This window comes from Corylus avellana, chromosome 1 (assembly GCF_965113065.1).
Source record: "Corylus avellana chromosome 1, dhCorAvel1.hap1.2, whole genome shotgun sequence".
Taxonomy (NCBI): Eukaryota; Viridiplantae; Streptophyta; class Magnoliopsida; order Fagales; family Betulaceae; genus Corylus; species Corylus avellana.
The window spans coordinates 11,242,295-11,262,068 of NC_142490.1; the positions used below are offsets into that span (position 1 = coordinate 11,242,295).

General features: G+C 33.4%; 1 protein-coding gene across 1 annotated transcript; it reads left to right on the forward strand.

Moving 5' to 3' along the window:
* The first annotated feature begins 13,635 nt into the window (after positions 1-13,635).
* LOC132169071 (aluminum-activated malate transporter 12-like) lies at positions 13,636-16,193 on the forward strand. Its single transcript, XM_059580159.2, has 6 exons — positions 13,636-13,963; positions 14,055-14,195; positions 14,879-15,151; positions 15,234-15,349; positions 15,466-15,609; positions 15,767-16,193. The coding sequence occupies exons 1-6, from the start codon at positions 13,636-13,638 to the stop codon at positions 16,112-16,114; spliced, it is 1,350 nt and encodes a 449-aa protein (XP_059436142.2). The 3' UTR covers positions 16,115-16,193.
* The last annotated feature ends 3,581 nt before the right edge of the window (positions 16,194-19,774 follow it).

Consider the following 19,774-nt stretch of genomic DNA (forward strand, 5'->3'; position numbering starts at 1 on the left):
TAATTTGAAAAAGGGAATTTGGAAAAAAGTGTTGGGATGCCTAGCCGCCCTCTTTATAGATTAGGTTAAAGGAAATTTCTCCAACCTAATCTGAATGAAAACTTTGTCCATTTGTAGTTGTTCTTTAAAATATTTATATATATTTGGACTTAAAAAGTAAGCTGACTCCTATCAAAATTAGGCTTGGTTCTTCATTCATGCTTTGCATTTTTCCAAATAAAATATCTTGGTTCCATCCGGCCCTAGTACGACGGGAGGCTAATGGAGCCGCTCATGTGCTTGCTAAGATAGCACTTTCGGTACATAGGAGATGAAGTGGTTCATATAGAAGAAGCCCCTCAATGTGTCATTAATATTGTAATGGTTGAACGTTGTTGTTAGTTTTATTCTATTAATGAAATATGTGAATGATTTCATTAAAAAAGAAGAAGATGATTTAATAAGTTTTCCTTATAATTCTCTTTCTCTCCTAATTTTAATGTCATTTTAACCATGATGTGATAAACATGTAATTAGTGGAATAAGATATTCTCAAATTTCAATGGAAATTGAGAGGTATTATTTAATGGTCATGAGTATTTAATATTGTTATATTTAACAGTATAAATGATACTACATGATTAATATGTTAATATACATTCTAAAAGGTAATTAATGGAAGACTTTGTGTAATTTGGCATTAAGAATATTGGAGATAGACGCAACTAATGAGATAGATATTGGAGATAGAGGCAACTAATGAGATAGAATGCCTAATTAGATCTTAAAGTTCAATTCAGTGTTTTTGGAGGATTCTTAATTTCTTGCAGTTAATAATTGTTGTACTTTGTTTTTGTTTTTTTCCTGTTCTATTCAAAAATGGGAAAAGGGAAAAGGGGGAGAACTTAATTTGTTCTTGTTAGCCAAACACTTTTGTTCCTTTAATCAAATCTTGGCTTCTCATTAGCGATCCGTACAAAATGAGGAAGGGGGATTTGAACTAGTGACTTTCGCTTCATTAGGCGTGATTCCAGCTGATTGAACTACCTCTTGGGAACTACCCATTATCACACTTAACGAATGAGATAGATATTGGAGATAGAGGCAACTAATGAGATAGAATGCCTAATTAGATCTTAAAGTTGGATTCAGTGTTTTTGGAGGATTCTTAATTTCTTGCAGTTAATAATTGTTGTACTTTGTTTTTGTTTTTTTCCTTTTTTTATTCAAAAATGGGAAAAGGGAAAAGGGGGGAGAACTTTGTTCTTGTTAGCCAAACACTTTTGTTCCTTTAATCAAATCTTGGCTTCTCATTAGCGATTGCATACATTAATTCTTTCATTGGTATGTAAATGTTCACACCCGGCCTATACCCATTATCACACTTACCCACTCGCTTCAAAATATTTATTTATTTTTATTTGTGTTAAAATTAATTTCTAATAAGACGTAGATAATTGTAATAGATTTTAAACTTAAATTCTGATTCGATCTTTTGGCTCAAAGCCTCAAAATTATCCCTTATCGTTACGTACACAATAGACAGAATTGAAGGTGTTAGCGTTTGTAGTTTACTTGATTTTTAATTAGTTACCTGTGATATCAAAATAAATTTAGAAATTTTTGAGGAAGAAATGCTATATGTTCTTCTAGTGTTCTATTGGTGTTCTTCCAAATGTGATATGACTTTTAAAATAACCGTTGAATTTGAAATTGTCATTATTGACTTTTAATCTATTGGTGATTTTAAAAGCTACATCACAGTTATGAGAACACCAGAAGAATACTAGAAGAACACCTAACATTTTCCTTTAATTTTGAGGTATGCCAAAAAAATAATTTACTCCCTACAATTAAATTTTGTTCTCTGGTTTAACAGGTTCCGTTAGTGACACGTCATAGTCAATAAAATTGTGATACGTGTTATATTTAAGTTAGTGCTTCACTTTCAGAATCTGTTAAGTTAGTAGACAAAATTTGATTGTAAGGAGTAAATTATTTTTTTGGCATATCTCATGAGTAATTCTAGAAGTCACTCTTGTGTCACTGCATGAATGAGATGGCTTTTAAAATTACCATTGAGTAATTCTAGAAGTCCCTCTTGTATCACTTAATGACATAGCATTAGCGGCGACAGCATGTCGCCGCTAATGACCCCTCATTAGCGGCGATCCATGACCCATTTTAAATTATTTTTGTGGCGACAAAAAAGTCATTAGCGGCGACAAGAAGTCGCCGCTAATGAGGGGTCATAAGCGCCGACCCTAGAAGTCGCCGCTATTTAGCATCAGTGGCCAATTACTTGCGCCCACTTGTCACCGCTATTTGTAAATAGCGGCCACTTTTACCTCATTAGCGGCGACTTTGGGTTGCAGCTAATAACCTTTTTTTTTTTGTAGTATAAAAAATGAGGTGACTTTTAAAATTGTCATTTGATCAAAATTCAATAATGATCAATTATAAAGCTAATAGTAATTTTAAGAGCCACATCATTCTTAAAGGGACACAAAAGAGATTTGTAACATTACTCATCACTATTTGATTAAAATTCAATAATGATTAATCTATATCACAAGATCAATGATAATTTTAAAAGTCACATCATTTTTAAAATGATACAAAAATGACTTTTAGTATTGCTCATATCTCATGGACCCTTAAGTTCATTTTAATAACATATGAAACTAATTGCAAATTAAGTAAATTTTATGGACTAATTTTTCATTTTTTTCTTTCTAAAATATAAACTCCGATTTAACTTGGAATATGGATATAAATATATGATAATATATTTGCAATATATGTGGACCACTTTACCCTGCATTTCTACGTGTCTAGCAGCCACGTGAAGAAAGTTACTTGGTCATATGATCAACTGATCGGGCTTTCAAGTCATATACCCTCCACTCCTCGTTTGCTCGCAGTCATTTCAACTCCTCTTTGAAAGTTGTGACCTAAAAATCAACGACCATTGGACAAGAAAATGAAATGCAACACCATGACAATAAGTCATTATTCCTCATCTATATACATTATGTTTGTTGAATTGCAACTTTCCTTTTGAAAGAAAAAGTACAACTTAGTGCACGCGCACACTTTTGATTGTTTTAAGTAATTTTTTATGGCAGTCACTTAAAAAATAAAAAAGTAAATAAGTTACTTCAATTGGTGTAAAAGAGTAGTAGTACGCTTCGTTTGTTTGTGCGTAAAATATTTTATGAAAAAAATATTCTCTATATTTTTTCCGTATTTTTGTGCGAGCAAAAATGATAATCAAACCGAAAATGTTTTCGGTTTGACTAATAAAACTTTTTTAGTTTCGAAAAATAGTTTCCGTTTTTAAATTTCATAAACTTTGTTTTGAGCTTGAGTCTTGTTAAAGTATTGATTGAGATTTAATAATCAAATTTACTCATTCTTATCTGCTTAAGTGTTTGGGATAAATGGTGTACTTAACATGGTATCAGACCCAAAAGTCCTGAACTCGAACATTGACTCAGTCAATTCACTTTTATTTCAATTAAATATTCCACGTGTTGGGTCTCATCTATTAAAATAGAATTTGAGCCTACACGTGAAGGAGAATATTAAATAATTAAATTTATATTTTTCTATTAGGACAAATGACGATTTAACAAGTCTATCCTTCTCAAATCGCAGAACTTCCGTTAGAGACTGTTGGAATGATTAATTTTAGAAGTTCTTCTTGTGTCACTTTTGTGTCTCTAAAAAAAAGAGGTGACTTTTAAAATTACAATTTGATCAAAATCTAGTAATTATCAATTCAAGCCCAATAGTAATTTTAAGAGCCACATCATTTTTTAAGAAACAAAAAAATGATATAAGAGTAACTTATAACATTACTCTGTCAAAAGTCGTCGATGGCTTTCAACAGTTGCCCACTTGTCAATTTTAAGCACCATCTTGGTATAAATGCATAAAAAAAAAGTACAAGTAAAGGGTAAAGTGGTTTGAATTAAGTTAACTTCTCAAAATTCTACCCAAAAATCTATCTTAAAGTTTGCCTAAGTTGCATAATACAACTCTAATGGCCGGTGTAGTACACGGACAATCTTAATGCGTTGTCCGCCAACAATATTGGCATAACATGTCTACAACATGCTTTGAGAAGCATTTGTCTTTTGGGAGGCACTTGGGAGTCTCTGTGGTCAAGTTGAGAGGGGGTGATTGGACTCCGGAACTGTGGGGATCGGATGGATGACGGTACACCAACTACACCGATTATGACACCAGTGGAGCCAACAGTAGCAGCCCCATTAGCGTACGAACGTGACGAAAGAGACAAGACTGATGATAAATAAAATGTCATCTAAATGTACGGAAAATTTCGGTGATACGGACTTATAAAGTATTTAATTAGCCGCGAAAAAGTTTATACGAAATTTATTTATTTAAAACCAAGTGAATGGATGTTTTAAAACATGCTCGAGACATTAAATTTTATGAGAGTCTCTTTTACGTATTTCTTGTCTGAATTCCTAATAATATAGATATTCGGATAGCAACAAAATTTCTATACCATGGATAAATAAAGAAGGAAGCGCAAAAACTTCATTTAAAAAAAAAAAAAAAACCAAAGATAAGAGAAAACGCCTCGTAATTGTGTGTCAAGGACGTGCTTAAACATGCATCGAATCTATTTTTGAAAGAGAGAAAAAAGAAATAGAGTGAGTGTAACCTTTGAAAAATTAATTAATTAATAATTAATTGTTTAATATGCCTCAAGGTTTAATTCTCCCAAAGATAAGACCAGGAGATTCTATACTCTTAAAATGAGAATAATAAGCAGCGAAATTACATGATATCTCTATCAACATTAATAATTATAACTAGAGTATCTACTAAAAAGCACCATATTAACTAAAATTTTACTATAAATATCATTATTATAAAATATCCAAACTAAACCTTAATACATATGCATGCAGTGGCGGAGCCACGCACGGCACCCCCAAAGATTTTAATTTTTTTTTAATTTTGTTTTTCCTATCCACGTAACCCATAGCACCTCCAACAGCACACTGCACTGTATAGTAGTAGTCCTAGTGGGTCTTTAATGTTTGATTGTTCATTTGTTTGAACTTTGAAGCCTTAGTCTTGAGATAGGAAGAGAGTGAAGAGTGAGCAGGTGAGGAGTTTTGTCTAGTGAAAGGTGGAAAATTGGAAATAGAAGATAAGAAATGAGTGGCTAAAGATAAGAATGAAATTTTTTAAGGAAAAAAAAAAAAAAAAAAAAAACTGCAAGGAGTAGGCTATAGGCTTGCGCGAATTTATTTTTTTATTTTATTTTTCTGAGCAGCAGGCTTGCGCGTGAGTTGAAGACTGACATTGAAGGAAGAAAAATAATAATAATAATAAAAGAAATAGTTGTAGACAGTAGAAGGGTGAGTTTTAAGGTAGAAAAAAATATATATTAAGGAGAATAGAAAGGCATTAGATTCTAGAAGGTGAGGAGAACTAAGACAAAAAGATGAAGATAAGCGTTAGAATTTAGATTCTAGAAGGGTGAGTTAGTGGAATTTGAAGGAAGAAAAAAAAAAATGAATAGAGTAAATGTAAGCATTAAACTCTAGACGGTGTGAAGTGGAATTTTAAGGAAGAAAAAAATATATAAATAGAGGAGTAGGCGTGAGGAGGTGAATTTTTTTATTTTATTTTTTATAATTTTTTATTTATTTTTATTCTGGTGAGAAAGTTTAGAATACAATTTAAACTAAAATAGAAGTACTAAAATTAATTAGTGTGGGAGCAACTTTAGAAGACAATTTAGAAGATAACTTTTTTTTTTTTTTTTTTTTGTGTGTGTGTTCAATCATTTCTTTTTCTAATTCATTATTTGTTTTTATTGGTTTACAACATTTGGCTAGACTTTATTGTGCTTGGTTTGTTTTCAAGAAATCCCTCAAGATACCTCTGATTAACTAAAAGCTACTCATTTTTCTTAGACACTATTAATTGTACTCAAGTTTATTTCATAAGTAATAAGTAGTTTGTATTATTATGTGTTTGTGATAGTTAGATAATATTTTTTGAATGGTTACTTTGTTTGTTGAAGTTCTCGTTTAGCTTTTTGTTGTTGATGTCTATAGCAAACTAAACACTTTTGTATTTGGAATGGAAGTTTTTTTTTTCATATAGTGCCTACATGTTACATTTCTAATATATCAATTTGAACACGAATTTTTATAGATATTTTGTTGTAATGCATATATTGTGTGAATTACAAAATTTAGGGCGGAGAAAATTTTTAGGACGCTAAAAAAATTTTAGCGATACCCCCAATAAAAATTTTCTGGCTCTGCCACTGTACACATGCCTTAGGTCGTAACTTCTAAGTCTGCTATGTCACCTGAAGTTACTATTAGCATGAATAGCCTTCGAAATCCTATGATAAGTTTTCAAGCATTAACTTGTTTACTCACTTTTGACATGTAAAGGTAGACCAACATATGTTTTACATGTAAAATAGATAAAAGCATAAGTCCACAACTTAGTGATAATACACATGATGTATAGGTTATCATGTAGTGAACTCAATTTTTTAGCAAAAGTTTGTAAATCACAAGCAGCAATATAAATGAAGTTATTTGTTGAATACAAAGGATGCCATGGTAATGCAATATAAATATAATACATGATATATTAAGCAAGCATGTCATATGCTAAACATCCATATGGTCTACCTGTGATATTGATCAATTCTTGGCATGGTTGGCGTTGTCTTGAAGGACATGTAGTACAACACCAGTGCATCGGCTGTTGTCATATAGTGTCCATCACTAACAACCCAACTGAGTCCAACTTCGGGTTGCCCATGCCTCTAGTGATGTTCATTTTGGTGACAACCAATCAAACATGGCTGCCAAAAAAAGCATTTAGGGAATCTATCTAATTCTATCTTTGTTTGTTTCGTTTGAACACTAATCACAAAACAATCATTGGATCCAAGACTAAATATAAAACTAAATTTATTTGACCATAGGCTAACATATATCATAGTAGCCCATGGTCGCTATCTTGTTACACGGTATACCATGTCATATAATGTGATTATCCATTATCTTTTACATGAGTATATTTCCAAAACACATATATATCATTCCTTCCTTATTCATCAATCATTTTTACAAAATTAGGGTTCACATCATTTTAAAATGTATTTCATGTGAGTTGGCAGCATGTGTGCTTGATACGTAAAATAATCATGTTCTAAACGAATCGAAATAATAAGCATCCGTGTGAGTTTTACTCACCTTGGTGATGTCAATCCTCTGAACAACTTCTTTAGTATTCACTGACTTGAAATTTGTGAAATGATCTAATGTCAAACTTGGATCTCTACTAAAACACCTTTAAACTTGTATAAGAGGTAAAAAGGTTATTCTGCCTAACCATTGAATGTTTGGTTGTCGTGCCAATCATTCGGCAACCTTATCAAACGTTTGTCAGTTTGGTAGAATTCCTCATTCTATCAAAAGTCCAAACTTTATATTAATCTAATATGATGCAAGGTTATTTTAACAAGTTTAACACTACCCTAACCATAAATAACATCCTCATGAGGAGGACCTCGAGGTAGTTGTGGCTATTTGGTGTTATGATAGGGAATTGGTTTATACTTGAGGACTCATTGTAGGATTTTGAAGATCGCTCTTTATAATTAGTACTTTTGGATGATGTTATAGACTTAAGTGTTTGAGACATGCATGCTTGTGTATTAAGGTTTAGTTTGGATACACTATAAAAAATTGTATTATTAATTATAATAGTTTAGTAACGTGTCAATAGAGTTGACACGTTACTAAATGTTAGTAACGTGTGTGTAGTAATGTATCTGGCGTGTTAAGAATTTGTGTATTGCTAAATCCAGTTTAGTAACGTGTCCATATTGACAGGTTACTATTTAGTAACATGACAGTATTAACATGTTACTAATCATTTCGTAACGTGTCAATATTGACACGTTACTATTTAGTAACGTGCCAATTTTAGTACGTTACTAATATTTAGTAATGTGTCAAAACTGACACGTTACTAAATAGTAACGTGCCAGTTTTGGTATGTTACTAAACTTTAGTAACGTGTCAGTTTTGACACGTTACTTTTAGTGCAGAAAAAAAAAACTTATTTTTTTTAATAAATTTTTTCGAAATTTATTTATTTGTACACCTGATAACATCAACATACATTTCTCAACATACGGATATACGATACATCCATTTGGATGTATTTCTCAACATACTTCCATTTTTCAACATCAATTGCTATCAACATACATCCATTTCTCAAGTCATATCCGAACATTGCCCACAACATATATCCATTTGATGTCCACAAAACATACATATATACATCATTGTCTATATACATCAACATTGTTAATAAACAAATAATTCCAACTATATATATATGAACAAAACATAAGAAATACAACTTAAGTGATTTGCGAATACATTACGTACAAACACCCAACAACAAATCTCGTGAACACCTTCATGACGGGTCGACTTCTCCGCACTCGCTGCAAATGATTAAACAACAATCAATTAGCAAATAAACACTTGAACACTCAATTAGAAATCATCAAGTCCTAAGCGATTATATTTTATAGCGATGATATGTATAGTATAATTTCAGTTAAAGTGATGATTCCTAGTAGATATATATCATGTGTTTCCGTAGCTTAGTATTCTATTTTTGAGGAGTAGAGACCCATTGGTCTTATTCTTTGGAGGAATTAGACGGGGAGGCATACAAATAAGTTAATTATCAGTTAATTAATTTTTCGAGGCATTATAAGTTTTGTTTTTTCTCTCAAGGTGTGCCATTAGTTGGAAGGAAACATTACAGTTGACAAGTTCTTTGTCCACAATGGATCGAGGCAAAGTATATGATAGCAGTAAATGCAGTGAGGTTGGAGATCTCAATTTGCAGAAGGGTTATACTATTTGAAAAACGCTTTATCGACTCCAAAGACTTGTTTATCACAATTTATGCGGAATTAATATTATGAAGCAATAAACAATAAAATCACCCAAAATATATAAAGCAATAAAGAGGCAGACACAAATATTTTGGTTACGAAAAGGAAACTTTTTAGAAACCGATATAAAAGTAAAACCTCTCCGAGGCAGCCAAACCCAGGAAATCACTATCAAAAGATTATCTAGAGATTACAGACACTATGAACACTTACAACCCTTTGCAAGACCTTGGTTCTGTAAGATCGACAAGCCTACAACTCGTTTCTTTGCTCACAACCTTCTTCAACGTGATTCTCCTTTACTGGACCCTTCCGATAGACTTCTCAACCATAGTTTTATCAAAAGAATAACTAAAACTCTAAGATATTCAATTTAACGCTCACCACATATGATCTCTCTTAGCACAGCCTCTGACGAACTCTCTGGGGGCAAAAATTCGTATTCTACAGATCTGTAGAGATCTATATATATAATACCAAGACCCCTAGTCTAATTAGGACTCAATTACATTTAAATTAAACCACACTTTGAATCCATTTTGATCACCGAACATTTAGCCAATAATTAAAAGGAACACTATTGTTTTTTTTTTTTTTTTTAGCTAGAGTGCAATACATTTGACCAAAAATCTAATGTATCATGAGTGGTCTAAACACGTTAATATTAGATATCATTTTCTTCGGAAGATTGTGATACAGGGTAACACTACAATAAAAAAAAATTGCCATGACAGAAAATCTAGCGAATATCTTGACTAAACTAATTCTAGTTTTCAAGTTCAAGCATTGTCTAGACTTGATTAGCATTTGTAGCTTGTGATCGCCCTTCATGAATTGGGTGAATTTGACGCCAAGATGTAGATTTTTAACGTTTGACTTTTCTTTCTTAAGTTAGACGGTGGTCTTCACGTTTTTCATTTGCTTTTAGAGTGTAATACCGATCAAATACGTTCTAAAAAAAGAGTTTAATTAACCGATCAAATTTGTTTCCTGCTTCAATTTAGTTTCAATTTTGTAGACGCCTTATTTCTACTATTTGACTTGCGAGTGGAGAATTTTGACCCACTTAAGGCCTTACAAAAACAAAGTCGCACAGTGTGAAAAAGAGAGACCACATGATGTGGCTTTAGTGCGAGAGAGAAAAGCCTCAATTTTCTCATTTGTTTTTTCAAGGGGATGCACGATGATTAAGAAAAAATCAGAAAATTTTCTCTTTTGAATGAGAGTGATATTTGACTGTATTTGAGCTTTAGTTTTTTATTTTATTATTATTTTTTTTTATCATTTGTATACTTCATATTAATTTTGACAGTGAATTTTGTCTTGATCGTCTCCGTCACACGTTCTCAAGCCCAGTCACGTAACAATCCACCTGTAAATATTGGCTTGTTTAGTAGAACCACGTTAATCTTGATCTCTTGTGATAGGGTTATTCTTTCTGCTTGTTTGGGATCTTAAAGAATTAATTTTTCACACCACGTTACAATTGAACATCTATAGCTGCAATAAGATAATAGAATCATGCCTTTAGCATAACCTATAAATAGTGGCGGAACCAGACAATTTATATTTGGGGTATAGCTCTATAAATTTTTTTAGGGTGCCGCGTGGTAACTTGCGTAAATAAGAGAAAAGAATTTTATTTCTTTTTTCTTTTTTTTAGGAGTGCCGTGTGGAACTTGGGGGAAAAACAGCCAAAAAAAAAAAAAAAAAAGATTTTAAAAGCTTTGGGGGTGCCATGAAGCATTGACATATATATATCCGTGGTATAATAATCCAAGAAACTTTGAATGTATGAACCGTCATCAATCTTTAAAGTAACAAATGGTTTTCTGATTGAAGCAATGCATGATAATGAAATGCATCCTGATCAGCTATATATGAGACCGAATTATCTTATCTTAGGTTCTTATCATTTGAATGAGAAAGATGGCAAGATTAATGTGAACCCAATGACCCCTCCATCAAATAGATGGGGACCTTTTTTAGTGCATTGTGGTGTATATGTTAGTTAAAGCCAGGATATGTACCTTTCAATGGGTAGGTTTTTGTCAATTAATGCCCTCTAGCTGACTCTGTCCCTCTAGTTGTATAGTGAACATTTTCAAGCACTCCATAGCACTAAAAAAAGCTCCCACGAGATCACAGTTAATTATATAATTATTTGATATATATATATAAAAATATAAATAATATATATATATTTTTTTTATGGCCCTTGCTCTTATGCTTTTTGAAAGGGAATGATTCTAGACATGACCATCAACAACGCGTGGATCTTTATTGATTATCAGTGCCCCAAGCCAGCACGTAACGTACAATTTTCGTACGCATTGAAAGAAAAATTAGTGCATGCTTTTCTTATATCTATAAACAAACCAATATGCATTCCACGTGCCTTCTGTGCAGTTGAAGCTCTTCTTGTCTACATCGAGAGAATTTTAGACCCATCAATCTCATAAAGCAAATCATTTTCTTCCGCAGAAATTAAAAATTAAAAAAAAAAAAAACAAGACGAATCATTTTCTTGTTCTTGTTCTTTTTTCCGACTGTTTGGTAATGCTGATAAGGTAAGGGGACCTAATTAAGGTATTATTAGTGGGAGAGGAAGTTGCAGCGAAGAAGCGAAATGTATTAAAGCCAATAAAGAGATGTCCGAGGTAACTTACTAAACCGTGTTTGTTAAGGGATAGATCCATTTACCAGAATTAAGCATTTTCTAATCATCAAAACGTGTGGACATCAGAAGGCAAACTTAATTTCTTCTTGGAATAAAAATGCATGTTCTAGTGGTTCTCAAACTATCAATTAGGTTATATATGTTGATTGTCCCTCCTATCTAACTATGATTAAGTTAATTTGCTTTAATTTTTTTTTTCTATTAAAAAATGCAGACGGCCGATCAGAGTAGCTATCCTAACTGGCCTTAACTATATTAACCGCACATGATCAAAGGTCTAGATGGCCGAAATTGCAAGTGATCTCTCAAGTCCGATTTAATTATATAGCCTGACTCAGTCCCATCAGAACATTAGTGGAACATAAGAAAGCTAATACTAATGAAGTTTAAGCATTCCCATTTCGAGAGTGGAACCTAATCATCCTAATACTTGCCTAAACACATAAATTTTTTCGTAAGGCCACTAAATCGTGCACCCCACTAATAGTAAGTTTGCTTTTATTTTATATATGTTTACTAATTTATATATTAAAGAGTTGTAGGACTCCTGTAGTGGAAGCTATTAATTAATTGATATATAATTGGCTTTCTTTTCCATTTTGTAGGAGAATAATCTGATATTGAAGGATGAGGATTTCGGGTTCATTCACTCTTGGAAGTCTAATTATTTCAGGATATCTCGATCAATTTAATTAATCTAAAGAATGTTTTTGCCCAAAATACTTCATCAATTCATCTTCAACAGAATATCCTGAAGTGCGCTCCAAGTGATCAATTGCTGAGCAACCCACCAAATGAATCAATTAAGATAATTATAATATGAAGTGCAACCTTTCGGTCATCCCATATATACTTGAAAAACCCTCCAATACTTTGTCAACTATAATATAAATTACACATGAAATTCAACTAAACCAATTTAAAACATACATATATATATATATATATATATATATATATATATATAAAATATGTATGTTTTATATATATATATATATATATATATATATATATATATATATATATATATATATATATATATATATGCAACTTCGTAGAAAGAGCGAAGATGATCATGTAGCAGACGAAAGATATATATGTAGCACAATCCGACATATATCCCACTATTAGCCGGGGGTGATGCAATTTTCTAATAATTAATCATGATCACTTTTAACATATATGTAGTCTCACCCATTTCATATTTGTCACCCTCCACTTAAAATCTCCTCATTTGACTCATTTTTGAACCACCCCCTTTCTGAAATATGTACGAGTACAAGTACGGTTATTATAATGGCTTTGTTTCGCAATGCTTTTTACCTAAATTTTTTATTTTTAACAAAAATTATATATATACATATATTAATAAAAAACTTAAAAAGCACAAAACCCTAAAAATTATTTTCATTTCTACCATATATTGATCACTACAAAGTTTTTCCATCATGTACACACACAGATATATATAGCTAGTAGCCCACTAAGATGAATAATAAAAAAATAATGGAAAAAAATTGGTGAAAAATATGGTAGTAGTGTTGGAGCATGGGTTTTCCACTGGGAATATAGACAGCCTTAGAAGTGTAGTGGGATTATCCGAAACCCCCAATTGAAGTAGTCGATTGGCATTATAGTACAACACTGGCCTCTAAGCCCATGTCGAAATGCACAGAGAGAGAGGTGTTGCGAAAAGACCATGCTCCACAAATATTAATGTAAAAATGCGAGAAGGGGTACCTTCGTGGCGTGCAAGCGTGTTCCACTAGAGACACTCACCTCAAACTAACGTGTCCCCATCGAGTTAATTCCATAAACTACATGTGTCTCCTCTAATTCTTTTGCATGTTCTTCTTTAGAGCTTCAACTGTTCAAATTGTCTTCCCACTTTTGACAATATCTCATCCTTCCCACAGTATATATAGGGAGGGAGCAAAGAGTGTGAAGTTCATTCAACTCTAAAGAGAAAACAATGGCCGCGTCAGTTGTAATATCTATTCCGGATGGAGAGGGGGTTCTTTCTCTTAAGAAGGAAAACAAGTTTAAATTTTCCCATCTTCCCATTATTTCATTTCTGAGAGAAAAGAAGAAAATCCAGTTTTCTCTTCCTCCCATTGTTTCCTTTCTTAGAGAAAAGAAAAGTAAGCATGATTTGAGAAAGCTAATTCACAGTTTCAAGGTTGGAACCGCCCTCGTTTTGGTTTCTCTTCTGTACCTCCTGGATCCTCTTTTTGGCCACGTTGGAGAAAATGCCATGTGGGCTATTATGACTGTTGTTGTCATCTTTGAGTTCTTCGCAGGTTTGTTTGTTTTTATTTTTAATTTTTGTCCAAAAACAAGAAAATGTTTGAGTGCTTCAAAAGTGTTATAATTTGTGGGGTGATATTGCAGGTGCTACACTAAGCAAGGGATTGAACCGAGGGATTGGAACCATTTTAGGAGGGGGGCTGGGGTGTTTAGCAGCAGCTTTAGCTGAACAAGTTGGTGGAATCGGCAACGCCATTGTTGTTGGTACTTCTGTTTTCATTTTTGGTAAGACTTATAATAAACTTAATTATATATTAATCTTCGATCTTCTTGGAGTCACCAAAATGCGTTAATTAATGCTTTTCATCAAATTTGAGCTAAAAAATTAATTGATTTTGCTTTCCTTAATTATCATCTTATGAGTTAATGATGAATCCTTACTATTAAAAATAAATAAGCTTATTAGTTGAGAGGGTGGGATGCTTTAGTCAGTTTCTTACCACAAAAGTGAAAAATGATTCTGTTTATCAGTATGGAAATTACACACACACGCACATGCTAAAAAAGACAATTTACAAAAAATATTACTAAATTAGCGTCATTTACATAAAAACGACATAAATTGACGTTAATTATAACGACACGACTTTTACGACATTTAACCAAACCAACTCCAACCGGAGATGTTAGTGTCATTTTTCTAAAAGGACATTATTACCAGTAATTTTTTTTAGTGGTACACACGTATTACATATTTCACAAGCAATCTAGCTAAAGGTGGCAGCATCCTGGAGAAGTGCATTTATTTATCATGGAGAAGCGTATTTATTTATCTTGAATTTGTCCGTATACACATGCATATACATCCAAAAAAAAAAACAACAATCTTAATTAACATGCAGCCTCATCAATGAAAGACATACACAAACATACAGTAATTAATTTAATGAAATGTTGAAAAATTTCAGCTGCAGCTGCCACGTATGCACGACTGATTCCGAGGATTAAGAAAAGATATGACTACGGGGCTCTGATATTCATCCTGACGTTCAATCTGGTAGTGGTGTCTGGTATACGTGCAGAGAAGGTGATAGTATTAGCCCGTGAACGTCTCTCGACAATCGCAATGGGTTTCGTCATCTGCATTTTCATAAGCTTACTTGTTTTCCCGATATGGGCTAGCGATGAACTTCATGACTCCATGGCCTCTAAATTCGAAGACCTCGCACGTGCTCTTGAAGGTAATTAAGGTTTTTTCTCCACACATTCTCTCAATATATATATAAAACAGCAACTTATGTTGTTCTTTGTTTTTTATTATAGGATGCCTGGAGGAATACTTTGGTTTCATTAACGAAAAGGAAAACCAGCAGCCCAGTACTGCAAATTTTACTAGTTGCAAATCCATCTTAAACTCCAAGGCAAAGGATGAGTCACTGGTATAATATTATCTCTTTTCTCTTCAGTACTCCATTTAAGTATAAGAGCAAATAAATATGAATAAGTAAAAGGGTAAGGGTCCATGCTTATACAGTTATACTGTATTAATTTTCAGGCAAATTTTGCAAAATGGGAACCATGGCATGGAAAATTTGGGCTTTCCTACCCTTGGGGGAAATATCTACAGATTGGAGAGTATCTTAGAGAGATAGCAGCAACCATCCTTTCACTGAAAGGTTCTCTTCAATCCCCTAGACAGGTACATATAATTATCATCTCTATTAATTAATTTGCTCTTAATTATCATATATATATATATATATATATATATATATATATATATATATATATATCCATTTGAGTACATGCAATAACTTTTGTTTGGCTTTATTTCTTTTGAACTATGTGATCATTAGCCCCCAACAACTATGAGGGAGACATTCAAAGAACCATGCGAAGCAGTTGGATCGTTGCTTGCACCGACTCTAAGGGAGCTTGGAGACAGTGTGCTGAAAATGAGAAGATGCCATGCAGAGGATTCTATATTGCCAAAGCTGAAGTCAATGAGAGTGGAGCTAAACTCGGTTATGTCACCTTCGAAGCTGGGACCAATAGAGAATGGTGGATTTGCAGTCGCAACCTTTGTGTTCATGTTGATGGAGATGGTGGAAAAGGTGGAGGAACTGGCAAAGGAGGTGGAAGAACTTGGAAAGCTTGCTGATTTCCGTACTCAATTAGCTTTAATTTGTCCCTCTAATCAATGAGCAGTGTGCTGTACATAACCATTTGCCACTTTTTGGCCTGGGAAATTATACATGTATGTTTCTGATAAAGAAAAAGAAAAATGAGGCTGGTCTACAACCATGTAAGTTACTAATTATTTGGAAAAAAAAAAAAATTGAGGTGGATAAATAGGGGAAAAGTGAAGATTATGGATATTAAAGAGCTAAGGAAAGAATAAAAAAAAAAAAAAAAAAAAAAAAAAATGCTAAGGGATGCATGATTAATGTAACGTCTACAACCATGTAAGTTACTAATTACAGAGTTAATACAATATTCTTCGCTAACTAAATAAAAGAAATGTTCATTTTTAGGCAGCCAACCTAGTACAAGGACACCAACTCCACTACCCCTCTATTACCCTCTTCTTTCCTCCCCCTCTTCTTGTTTTTTCTCTTTTCTCTTTTCTGTCCACTGCTATCCCACCGGATCTGATTGGGTTTTTAGATCTTTTTTTTTTTTTTGTTCAAAATCAGATCTAGTTTTCTCCATTAATTTCCTCCATCCACACTACCGCTCACCGGCCACCATTCTTCCAACCGCCAGCCTTCATGCATCATTCTGCTGGCCACGTGCTGGTGTGTGGGTCTCAAGTGTCGGCATGTCAGTGACATCATCACTGGTACAACTTCAGTCCGTCATATCTACTCTTCCACAATCCCACGCGCCGGTCTGACAATACCAATCACCAATCAAGTTTCTATGTCGCCATTGAGATTTTTGTTTTTGCTTATAACCTTTAAGCTGAGGAGGGATAATTTCGATGTGATGGGTTATCTCTCACAGCTGGTAAATAAATTTTTAAGGAAATTTATGATACCCATGCATGTCTTAGATCTAGTATGCTTTTTGAAGCCTAAACAAATCTGTTCCATAAGAGAAGTTGTGTATGGGTTAGCGGAGGCTTCTATCATAGATGGTTTTTTATTGTGAGATTTTACTGATTGTATCTATGACGTTATATTAACATAACTTTGGTCTATGTTATGTAAGAGCGTTATGCTTTGAGATGTTAGAGCTGTTATGCTCTAGATCTTATTTTGAAAGAAATACAAAAGATTTTCGTTTCAAAAAAATTCCAAAGACACCAACAGTTGAAATCTAGCTACTTTATTACCCCAAAAAAATATAAATAAATAAATAACAAATGAATGCCACAATCTAGCAACTATCCTCTCAAGGATTCGAATAATGATATAAGGAGAACTAGAGTCCTCCTAAATGTCATGTGGCTTTTAAAATCACCACTGAATTTGAGATGATCATTATTGAATTTTGATCTATTGGTAGTTTTAAAAGTCATGTCACATTTTGAAGGACTTTAGAGAGACTCTAATCCTCCTTATATCATTATTCTAAGGATTCAACATATCTTTGGTTGTTTCTGCTGAAACTACAACTAGCACATGCATGTGGCTCCCAAAACCACTCAACACTCAAGTTCCAACCTAAGTGATTAGCATCAATCGAAGTTGGAGCTCTCTATTCGTTTGAGTCTAAGGTTACACTTACTTATCATTGACCTGCCTTCATTACTCTTCGTAGCTCATTCTCCCGTTTCCATCCGCTTTTGAGCTTTAAACGCCTTTAACGTTTCTTCTGCATTCATGAGTTGTTCAACCTTCATCATGAACTCTTGTAGATTACTTGGAGGCTCTAAGGCTATATATAGCATTCATTAATTGAACCTCTCGCCATATTCCACTCATAAGAGTGAAGAGGGTCACGTACGAGAAATAATGAAAAGACAGAAAATTGAAATTGCTCCTAAGGTCACTTTCCTTAAGAAATTTTTTGCCCCCATTAGTATGCACATGTGTAGCAGCAAATATTTCTCCATGATACAAAGACTCTGATAATTTCTAAGTACAGAGAAGAATTCTAAAGATGTTAGAATAATAAGAGATAATTATATACTAAACTACAGAGATAATTTTGAAATTAAAACTACTAAACTGCTATTAAACTACTAATCCAACTTAATTTTGACCGTTAGATTAAATAATTATCTAATAATAACTATTAGATCTTAATTATTTAATCTCAACCGTTATATCAAAGTTAATTCGATCTTACAATTAACCTTAATTACAGTCTAGTAAATCCGACAACTGGATCTACCTAAGAAGCATCTTACGGTTTAGATCAAACTACTAGATAGAATGATCTTAACCGTCCAAAAATGAGTAGTCATGATTCGATCGCTTCGAACTCAAGTGCCAAATGCCAAGTGCGCCACAAAAGCGCCACTAGTGCCCTACAGCCCACGCCATGCGCGCGCAAGTGTTAGTGTGTGCGAGTTCAGTGCTTCACACCGTACTAGAGTATACACTTGTGTGTATACACCCCAAGCATTTCTAATAGCTTAAAGTTTGTTGGGCCTTATAAATGCCAACTCTACTTTCTCTATTTCCAATGTGAGACTCTCTTCATTCAATACTCTTTAAAACTTTTCATTTTAAAACATTCCCATGACACAAATTAACATTTATAAATATTAATTTTGAAAATCTTTCAATAGGTCATGTTCTCATCTCGTTCTTCTACTATCATTTTCTCTTAGCTTATTGAATCATGATAGGTATTCCTGAGAATTTTTGCTTGACCGTCAAAAGATATGCACAAGTCTTCCTGTATCTTCGGCCACCTATAAATTGGCTTACAAGTTGTTTGGACAATTCCTCAAAAGAATCAACAGATCTAGGTTGGATACTATTGAATCACCATTGTACTGATCTTTTTAATGAGATTGGAAAAGCCATGTACTGTATTTCGTCAGGGACACCTTACAATTCCATATAAGCTATATATATACGTCTCGATGTGATCTATAGGGTCTTTAATGCCATCATACATATCAATTTGTGGCATTTTGAAGTTGGCTGTAAGAAAAAGTGAGACACCTGATTGAAAAATGAGGCTTGGTCCCTTGGATTAGGCCACTCATCGTCATGGATGATCTTCATTGAAAAATGAGGCTTTTTAGCAATCTTTAATCTTTATGATGTAATCCAGCTTTGCGTGCAAATCATTCAATCTAGGATGATCTTCACTTCTTCTCTTTGATTTGTGTTCAAAAGAGTTCCCCTACTCTTCTCAGGTATTGCTACTTCAAAATGCTCCTCTTTGTTGCCTTGCTGTTTGGTTGGTTATTCACTGTGGTAAGAAGGTTCTACATTCCTCATGCATCGTGAGATTCCACACAATGTCACAATTCATCTAGTTCTGCTGCATCAAATGTTGCATGTTATGTGCCATCATTTGCAATTGAAGCTCAATTGTCGAAATTCGAAATTCACTAGTCTTGGGGATTTGCTTGAATTGAAGGTCCAAGATCCGTTCGAGTCTTCTAATTAGGCTAAATAGGCTAAACATGTTGAATTGGTGGAATCCTGTCATATCTCAGAGTACTCATAGATCTTGTTCTCACCATACGACATTTATCTTCAATAATTGATATTGTAATTATTGGTTTCCCACAAATGGTGCCAATTGAAAATTTGAAAATGTCAGTTGATTGCACACCGAGAGAGGTCAAAGTGACCCTTCAATAGCCCAAGAGGGGTCACTCCAATGCCTAAGTAATGAGGGGCTTTGAAAGAAAAAGTAAGCTGAGAAAACAAGAATGCTTGACAAAAAAAAAA